General features: G+C 40.2%; 1 protein-coding gene across 16 annotated transcripts in view; it reads left to right on the top strand.

Moving 5' to 3' along the window:
* Positions 1-9,842, top strand: part of vps8 (VPS8 subunit of CORVET complex) — a 280,747-nt gene that overhangs the window by 157,614 nt on the left and 113,291 nt on the right. For 15 of the 16 annotated variants that reach the window (XM_061788861.1, XM_061788864.1, XM_061788862.1 and 12 more), the window contains one exon: positions 3,143-3,262. The exons of the other annotated variant lie outside the window; for it this stretch is intronic. In XM_061788861.1, the coding sequence (XP_061644845.1) occupies positions 3,143-3,262 (120 nt within the window). The remainder of the gene's footprint in view (positions 1-3,142; positions 3,263-9,842) is intronic. 16 annotated transcript variants of the gene reach the window in all.

Here is a 9,842-nt window from a genome sequence, read left to right as displayed (position 1 = left end):
TTCAAATCAAGGAGCAATGGGGTCTTAATGGTCCATGTTTCACTAATAAGTGAATTTTTTTGCTCTTGAAAATGAAACTTAAAATAATATATCTGTTTTGGAGCAATTGGTAAATAACTAGTTGCCTTTAGAACGTCCCTTTTTCATTGCCAAAATGGACACGCCCTCTCATGTCTTGGGTCTGTCAGAAGTGGAGACCAAACTCACTGCATAGCCGCAGTGGAAAAAGGAATGTACTATACTATAAAGTGACAGGATTTAGTCATATTTTATATGTTGTCGTGATCGGGAAGAACCCCCCCCCCCCCCCATCCCCAAAATGACAACTTTTCAGGAAAATAAAAAATAGCTTGCTTGAGTTTCCAAACACCACTTTGTTCAAGTTGGTGTTTTTCCTTATATTGCATATACTGTTGCACTTTCACATGAAGACAACAGCTAGCACCTCAAAATTATGTTTAATCGCTAATTTAATATGCTGGAAAACCACAAATTTATTAGGATGTCATCGATTAAAATGGTAAAAACATGAGGTCGGGTGCCGGTTTTTCTATTTTTTTTGTTTTTGTTTAATCTATTCAAATGTGGCGGTATGGTGGCCGGCTGGTTAGTACGTCTGCCTCACAGTTCTGAGGACAAGGGTTAAAATCGCCTGTGTGGAGTTTGCATGTTCTCCCCGTGCGTGCGTGGGTTTTCTCCAAGTACTCCTGTTTCCTCTCACATCCCAAAAACATGTATGTTAAGTTAATTGAAGACTTTAAATTGCCTGTAGGTGTGAATGGTTGTTTGTTTATATGTGCCCTGTGATTGGCTGGCGACCAGTTCAGGGTGTATCCCGCCTCTCACCCAGAGTCAGCTGGGATAGGCTCCAGCACGCCCGTGACCCAAGTGAGGATAAGCGGTACGGAAGATGAATGAATGAATATTCCAATGTACAACCCCAATTCCAATGAAGTTGGGACGTTGTCCATCCATCCATCCATTTTCTGAGCTGCTTTTCCTCACTAGGGTTGCGGGTGTGCTGAAGCCTATCCCAGCTATCCTCGGGCAGGAGGCGGGGTACACCCTGAACTGGTTGCCAGCCAATCGCAGGGCACATACAAACAAACAACCATTCGCACTCACAGTCACACCTACGGGCAATTTAGAGTCCCCAATTAATGTATGTTTTTGGGATGTGGGAGGAAACCGGAGTGCCTGGAGAAAACCAACGCAGGCACGGGGAGAACATGCAAACTCCACACAGGCGGGACCGGGGATTGAACCCTGCTCCTCAGAACTGTGAGGTAGGTGCTCTAACCAGTCAAAAACAGAATACAATGATTTGCAAATCATGTTCAACCTATATTTAATTGAATACACTACTAAGAAAAGATATTGAATGTTCAAACTGATAAACTTAATTGTTTTTAGTAAATAATCATTAACTTAGAATTTTATGGCTGCAACACATTCCAAAAAAGCTGGGACAGGTGGCAAAAAAGACTGAGAACGTTGAGGAATGTTCATCAAACACCTGTTTGGAACATCCCACCGGTGAACAGGTTAATTGGGAACAGATAGGTGTCATGAATGGGTATAAAAGGAGCTTGCCTGAATTGCTCAGTCATTCACAAGCAAAGATGGGGCGAGGTTCACCTCTTTGTGAACGAGTGCGTGAGAAAATAGTCGAACAGTTTAAGGACAATGTTCCTCAACGTACAATTGCAAGGAATTTAGAGATTTCATCATCTACGGTCCATATCATCCTCAAGAGGTTCAGAGAATCTGGAGAAATCACTGCATGTAAGCGGCAAGGCTGAAAACCAACATTGAATAGCTGTGACCTTCGATCCCTCAGGCGGCACTGCATTAAAAACCGTCATCAATGTGTAAAGAATATAACCACATGGGCTCAGGAACACTTCAGAAAACCAATGTCAGTAAATACAGTTCGGCGCAAGACAATGCCAAACCACATTCTGCACGTGTTACAACAGCGTGGCTTTGTAGTCAAAGAGTACGGGTCCGAGACTGATGCAAAGTGGAAAAGTGTTCTGTGGTCCGACAAGTCGACATTTCAAATTGCTTTTGGAAATTGTGGATGTTGTGTCCTCTGGGCCAAAGAGGAAGAAACATGCTGCCATCCAAGCAACGTTTTTTTTTTATGGACGGCCCTGCTTATTTCAGCAAGACAATGCCAAACCACATTCTGCACGTGCTACAACAGTGTGGCTTCATAGTAAAAGAGTGCAGGTACTAGACTGGCCTGCCTGCAGTCCAGTCCTGTCTCCCATTGAAAATGTGTGGCGCATTATGAAGCGTAAAATACGACAACGGAGACCCCGGGCTGTTGAACAGCTGAAGCTGTAAATCAAGCAAGAATGGGAAAGAATTCCACCTACAAAGCTTCAACAATTAGTGTCCTCAGTTCCCAAACGTTTATTGATTGTTGTTAAAAGAAAAGGTGATGTAACACAGTGGTAAACATGACCCTGTCCCAGCTTTTTTGGAACATGTTGCAGCCATAAAATTCTAAGTTAATGATTATTTGCTAAAAACAATAAAGTTTATCAGTTTGAACATTAAATATCTTGTCTTTGTAGTGTATTCAATTAAATATAGGTTGAACATATTTGCAAATCATTGTATTCGGTTTTTATTTGTTTAACACAATGTCCCAACTTCATTCGAATAGGGGTTGTATAATATGCTTTTAAGTTAAGCAGTGTTTGTTTTTTAATTTAAATATATTTTTTATTGGTTTTATTGAAGTTATTCTTCAGGATTTTTCAATAGAATTTTTATTAATTTTATTCAATTGTAGTACCTTCTTATTTTTAATACTACCTTATGTAACCCATTGCTTAATAATAAATGGGTCAGTTTTTCATGCATACTGTTTCTGATTATTGTTCTCTGTTTGAGTAAAATCACTTGATCAAGCCTTTTCTAACATTCCATACAACAAAATAAGTAACTTATGTATGATTATTGCTGATATCGGATCGGACTGATATTGTTATCGGCCAAAACTCAAGGCTGCAATATCTGCATCGGATCAGAAGTGAAAAGGTTGGATCAGGACAGCTCCACTATTGAGGTTATTTTGATGGTACAGTTTCCTTTGTATTCCATCCAATATGTTTTTCTTGTTACCTAGGTGATGGTGGACAACCCAGACTTTACACCATGCCAGGTTGGCGGGCTTTTCACGTTTTTGGCTCGGCAGCTGTCTAAACCAAACAACACACTTTTTGTAAACAGAAAATTATTCGACCAGGTAAGCTCTTCCTGTCCAGTTTCCATGTTATACATTATACATAATATATACTATAATTGTCTTAGACAGAGAAACCTTTTTTTTTAACACAGTTAATTAACTAGGTCACCAATTATATTTTGCCACTGTCTGAGTTACGACCCTAAAACAATTTTACATACATTGTCTACTCCAGTGGTATTTTAAATAATTGTAATGTCTCACATTCCCCCATATATATATATATATTAGGGGTTGTAACAATTGGTCGACTAATCGACGCGTCGACTTTTCCACTGCGCAATGGCGGTTATAGCTTGTACACAAATGATTGCCAGTCGTGTTTTGGACATGGACGATTTGCTGAAAAGGCTAAAGCTAACACTATTTGACAAGCTGTAAATTCTCACCACCAAACACCCTCACAATATACTGTGGCGTTTGCTTACACTATGAGATGGAGGCAAGCCATGGTCGATTAATAACCTCTTTATTGACAAGGTGAACGCTTAATGTGTCAAAGAAAGATTGCCCTCCGGTCTTAACTCACTCGCAAGTTGCGTGTGTGTGTGTGTGTGTGTGTGTGTGTGTGCCTGCTCTCTGTTCACGGCACCGCCTAGGTCCACCCCCTGACACATTCAGGGACTGTCAAAGAAAGTTTGATTTTATAAAAGTCTTGCAACAACATTCCCTGTAACACCAACTGAAGGTTTCCTAAAATACATTGTGGAAAACTGTTGCCACCTCTTTAATTTTGTTTTCAACTTCATACTATTCTTATATACTGTAGCAAGTAGTGGTCCTGTTGCGTTACCTGAATTGTTGCTCAAGGTGTATACATTCTGACAGTACTGTAACTGTATCTGAATGTGAATGGATGAATGTGTAGGTAGGTGTTGTGTGTCATCAGCAAAGCAGCCAGTGTGTGAGTGAGGGAGAAGTTTTGAGCCTACAGCGACATTGGTGTGCGAGTTGAGAAAAATCCATTCGTCATCTATTAGTCGACTCGACTATCATCATCTTAGCATCGACTACCAAAAACGATGGTCATTTAACCACTACTATCTATTTATTCATTTTTCCCTCCTTTGAAGAGTTACTGTATATTCAGCCATTTTCTGTACAGCTCATCCCCATTAAGGAGGTAGGTGTGCTTGAGCCTATCCCAGCTGACTTTACAGAGGCAGGGTACACCCTGGACTGGTCGCTAGCCAATTGCAAGGCACGATTATTTCCCAAATATGTTATTCTCAGTCAGTTTTATTTAAGTCACAATGGTTTAGGTGGTGGAAGCGCTACAGCGTGGGCATGTGGCGACCATATCTTCACAGTCAAAGGTGATGGGTTCAAATCTCATCGCAGACCTTTCTGAGCAGCATTTGAATGTTTGTTATTTTTACACCAATTGACTAGGTACAAAAAAATAATCTAAAAATATAAATGAGAAACAGGGCGGCACGGTGGACGACTGGTTAGTCAATTGGCAATTTTCTCTAATTTATTTCAAGTAAACATTAGACAGAAACAACTGAAAATTGTCTAAAACAAGTTACTTTATAGGTGATTAATCTTACTTAGGTTTGACTAGAAATAAGAGATATGCTTCGTAAGATTTTGAGTTTTTGCAGTGTGTACTGAATTGTACATTTCTACATGCTGAAATTCTGTGTATCCTATTCCTGTTCAGACAAACAACGGTGAAAGCAAGTCTTCCATGTCAGACGTGTCGGGTTTCACGTTTGTTGAAAACTTGGACACTTGAATGGTTCAACAACTTTGATGTAGTGGTTTGAACAAATGACAGATTTATGGGTACAAAGAGAAATACCGTACAATGGCCACAGTGGTAACCACTTCAACCAGAACATTTTCTGACTAAAGTGTGACTGAAAAACAAACAAGTGCGACTTCCTGAGTTTGTGTCAACTAAAAAAAATTACATTGCCTCGCAATAATTATTTTTTTGTCATCCATGTCACCTTAAGAGCTACGTAAATTCCTGCAGTTGTTAGGTCGAAACCCTTTTCTCAGAACAAAACTTGTGTCCTTGGTAATTCAGCCTCTAAGTGGCTAAAAATCAGAATTGCATTGCAAATTGCAAATAATTACAAGAAAAATTCCTTTGTGCTAAAGCACACAGATCTCAGAAAAGTGATGAAAGGAGAGCCTGTAATTTGATCGAGTACAAACCGTTCTTCTGACATTGGGAAGGCAAAACAAGTCTGCATGAATGTTTCTCCGAATCAAATTCAGAACAGAGGAGACAAAAATGACTGAATAATAATATACAAGCCGCCAGTAGGGATGAGTCATTGGAAACAGGACACGAGGCCATCTCTAAATGCTTCACTTAATTCGCAACCTGCAACTAGTTAGCATAAAAGTTTCACTGTGTAAAGCGAGTGAAGCGGAAATGCAATACTCATTCCTCAATTACGTCAACCATACCTTTCTGCAGTCAATGGTTCCTTGATGGATTCTTGAGGTACAATTTCTAGTGTTACAACTTAATTCATCTCCCATAAAAAAATTGTTGAATTTGGCTTGTCTTTTGAATGATCCATTGTAGAGCTGTGACACCATGTTATGTGTCAGGCCACACACAATCATTTCACTATCCACTTCATTGTCTGTGAAGAGAGGTCACACATGCTCACGCACACACACAAACACACATAGCATCTTGAAAAAAAAAAAAGGATCTGGCTCATTCTTAGGTTAAATTATGAATTAATTTGTAAAATATGTCACTGGGTATCGTCAACACGTTCGACCTCAGAAGGTTAAACCTGAAGAAAGCTAGCTTTGTGTTATTCCCGCCCTTAGCACCCTCAACTGGAAGTTAGCTAGCTCGAGCTATTCCCGCCCTTCATTCAGGTAGCTGCTAGCCTTCAAGCTAGCTAGCTAGTTTCCACACACACTTAAAGGTCAGAGGACAAAGATTTTAAATGTTTTCCTGATAACTCTAGAACCCATTTAAAAACCACATCTGCCATTTCGAAGTGATTATATGGCAGATATACAGCATTTAAATCGATAAATATAATGCCGAATGCGTCTTCTGGTCTTCGTCTCTTTCCGGCGCTGTGACGTCACACAAGCCAAACATCCTGTTCTTTCGGCGTAGTGTGCTATTGTTCCATGCTGTTGTTCCCGTCCTTGTATATTTGTTGTCGTATGATTTAACGATGTCACGATGGTTTATTGTGGCATTTGGTTGTACAAATGGTTCAGGCAGCGGGAAGAGTTTTTTTTTTTTTTTTTTTTTTTTTTTTTTTGTGGCTTTCCAAGTGGAAAAGGAATACGTGTCCAGTGGATAGGCAAAGTCAATCGACAGGGGAAGAAACGTGCTCAGCTATGCATGCCTAGCAAGCATTCCAAACTGTGTCGATCACTTCGAACTGCCGTGTTTTGAGAAACACTTAGCAAAAAGCATTGGATACAGAGGCAGAGGCTGAAACCAGCTACGGTGCCAACTATTTTTCCTACGCCGATCGGGACCTCAACCCCCAGCAAGAGAACTAAATCTCATAGCCGCCACGATGCAACAGCGAAGCGGCGCAGACAAGAGGTGAGCATTTCCTTGTACAACCCCAATTCCAATGAAGTTAGGACGTTGTGTTATTTAATGTTCAAAGAGATAAACTTTGTTTTTAGCAAATAATCATTAAATTAGAATTTTATGGCTGCAACACGTTCCAAAAAAGCTGGGACAGTTGTCAGAAAAGACTGAGAAAGTTTAGGAATGCTCATCAAACACCTGTTTGGAACATCCCACAGGTGAACAGGCTAATTGGGAACAGGTGGGTGCCATGATTTGTTATAAAAGGAGCTTCCCTGAATTGCTTAGTCATTCACAAGCAAGGATGGGGCGAGGTTCACCTCTTTGTGAACAAGTGCGTGAGAAAACAGTCGAACAGTTTAAGGACAATGTTCCTCAATGTACAATTGCAAGGAATTTAGGGATTTCATCATCTACGGTCCATATCCTCATCAAAAGGTTGAGAGAATCTGGAGAAGTCACTGCATGTAAGGGCAAGGCGGAAAACCAACATTGAATGCCTGTGACCTTCGATCCCTCACGCGGCACTGCACATGGGCTCAGGAACACTTCAGAAAACCAATGTGAGTAAATACAGTTCGGCACTACATCCGTAAGTGCAACTTAAAACTCTACTATGCAAAGCAAAAGCCATTTATCAACAACACCCAGAAACATTGCCGGCTTCCCTGGGTCTGAGCTCATCTAAGATGGACTGATGCAAAGTGGAAAAGTGTTCTGTGGTCCGACGAGTCCACATTTCTAATTGTTTTTGGAAATTGTGGATGTCGTGTCCTCCGGGCCAAAGAGGTAAAGAACCATCCCGACTGTTATGGACGAAAAGTTCAAAAGCCAGCATCTGTGATGGTATGGGGCTGTGTTAGTGCCAATGGCATGGGTAACTTACACATCTGTGAAGGCACCATTAATGCTGAAAGGTACATAAAGGTTTTGGAGAAATATGTGCTGCCGTTCAAACAACGTCTTTTTCATGGACGCCCCTGCTTATTTCAGCAAGACGATGCCAAACCACATTCTGCACGTGTTACAACAGCGTGGGTTTGTAGTAAAAGAGTGCGGGTACTAGACCAGACCTGTCTCCCATTGAAAATGTGTGGCACATTATGAAGCGTAAAATACGACAACGGAGACCCCGGACTGTTGAACAGCTGAAGCTGTACATATAGCAAGAATGGGAAAGAATTCCACCGACAAAGCTTCAACACTCAGGACTTAATGTCCTCAGTTCCCAAGCGTTTATTGAATGTTGTTAAAAGAAAAGGTGATGTAACACAGTGGTAAACATGACACTGTCCCAGTTTGATTATTTGCTAAAAACAATAAAGTTTATCACACAAAGAGGCCACACTGTATGTTTTCAAGTGTATGTGTGTATTTCTGCTATCATATGTACAGCAAGAAGCAGAAAAAAAGATGCCCCCCCTTAAGACCAGTCAATGAGAGATGCACATGGAGGCAGACACAACTTGTAAGACTTGCAATCAATAGTAATCATGAGCTGCTGTGGCACGAACAGGAGATGGCACATCGCTCAGGCTTTTTCTACTGTGTTGTGCTGCGACACAAAGCAACACATCATTTCTTGTAGCATTGGATCAATAGATAAACATTTGCAACCCCTTTTGTGATATTACAACCTTAATAGCGCATTCCTGTCATCACTAGATTTTTTTTTTTTTCTCCCCCAGTGGTTAGCCATCCAAAGTTTTCAGTGTGTGATAATTTACCTGCATCGGGTTCATATATATTATATTATATTATATATATTATTTGCTAAAAACAATAAAGTTTATCAGTTTGAACATTAAATATCTTGTCTTTGTAGTGTATTCAATTAAATATAGGTTGAACATGACTTTCAAATCATTGTATTCTGTTTTTATCTGTTTAACACATCCTAACTTCATTGGAAATGGGGTTGTATATACTGTCAGATTTCGCTTATCCGCAGGACTAATCGGGAGAAATGTCCTGACCGACTCTCCGTTTAAAGGGTCAAGCTCCCCCCTTTTCCCTTACCGGCACCAACACCGTACGCGCAAGGGGACGAGGAGCTGTTAAGCCGGTGTCGAGATGAATTCGCCTAGGTGTGCTAACTGCCTTTAGTTTTACGGAGCCAATCCGATCTGCCCTCACTTATCACCCCTTGATGAGTAACCGCACCGAGTGAAAGGGTAATATTGTGAGTGCTCCATTTTTACAGCAGCTTCATCCCTTAAAAATCGTTTGCACTTGTAAAAGACCTAGTAAATTTAACAATCCTTGTTAGGACCGTACAGATTTGTTTTTGTATTAAGCCGAAGTGATATAGATGAGTTACTTTTTTGGGTTATTGATACGACCCGATGTTATAGGTATCGTCGACGTTCAATCACTTATAAGAGGTTGAGTGATAAAAATGAGACAACTTCTCATTATAAGAATGACAAAGATAGAATAGAATTAAAGCAAGGTATTTATTTCACTGATTACTTAAGGTTAAAATGATAATATGACAGAAAGGGTTTATAATATAAAATAAACAATAATAACAAAAAATGAAAAGAAGTAGAAGTAGTTTAAAAGTAATAAATCATAAAACAAGTATTACCTTTTGTGTGAGCCTTAAGGAGTGATCAAGTCCTACGGAGCCGTGATGCCAATTAATAAGATAATTTGGAATATAAGAATCCCTGGACAGCTGACTAGTCCTTTTCCCTATCCAAGCAATGTCAATAGCGGTTCTATTAGTTACCTTATTATAATATTCTTTTAGTCTTACCCAATTAAAGAGGAAATTCACAATGAAGTACTATACAAGTAGCCTTTGGAATCCCTCCTGCCAGCCTGTCCCTCATCATTGCGAGAGGAAAAAAGCGTCTGTCTCCCTTATCCCTGACAGAATAAGGAAGCCCCGTTTATCAGCGTGTGAGGCTTTTATAACCTTGGTTTCCAGAAACTCCCTTTTCTAAAAATAATCCTTTACGACCTGAGTGTGAAAGTACTTTTCACTTTCACCCCCCAGCGTGTCCTGATTTGACCTGAGTGAAAAGTACCTTG

The sequence above is a fragment of the Phyllopteryx taeniolatus genome, chromosome 11 (assembly GCF_024500385.1).
Source record: "Phyllopteryx taeniolatus isolate TA_2022b chromosome 11, UOR_Ptae_1.2, whole genome shotgun sequence".
Taxonomy (NCBI): domain Eukaryota; kingdom Metazoa; phylum Chordata; class Actinopteri; order Syngnathiformes; family Syngnathidae; genus Phyllopteryx; species Phyllopteryx taeniolatus.
The sequence above is the reverse complement of the archived record's forward strand: the minus strand, read 5'-3'. Positions and strand labels throughout refer to the sequence as shown.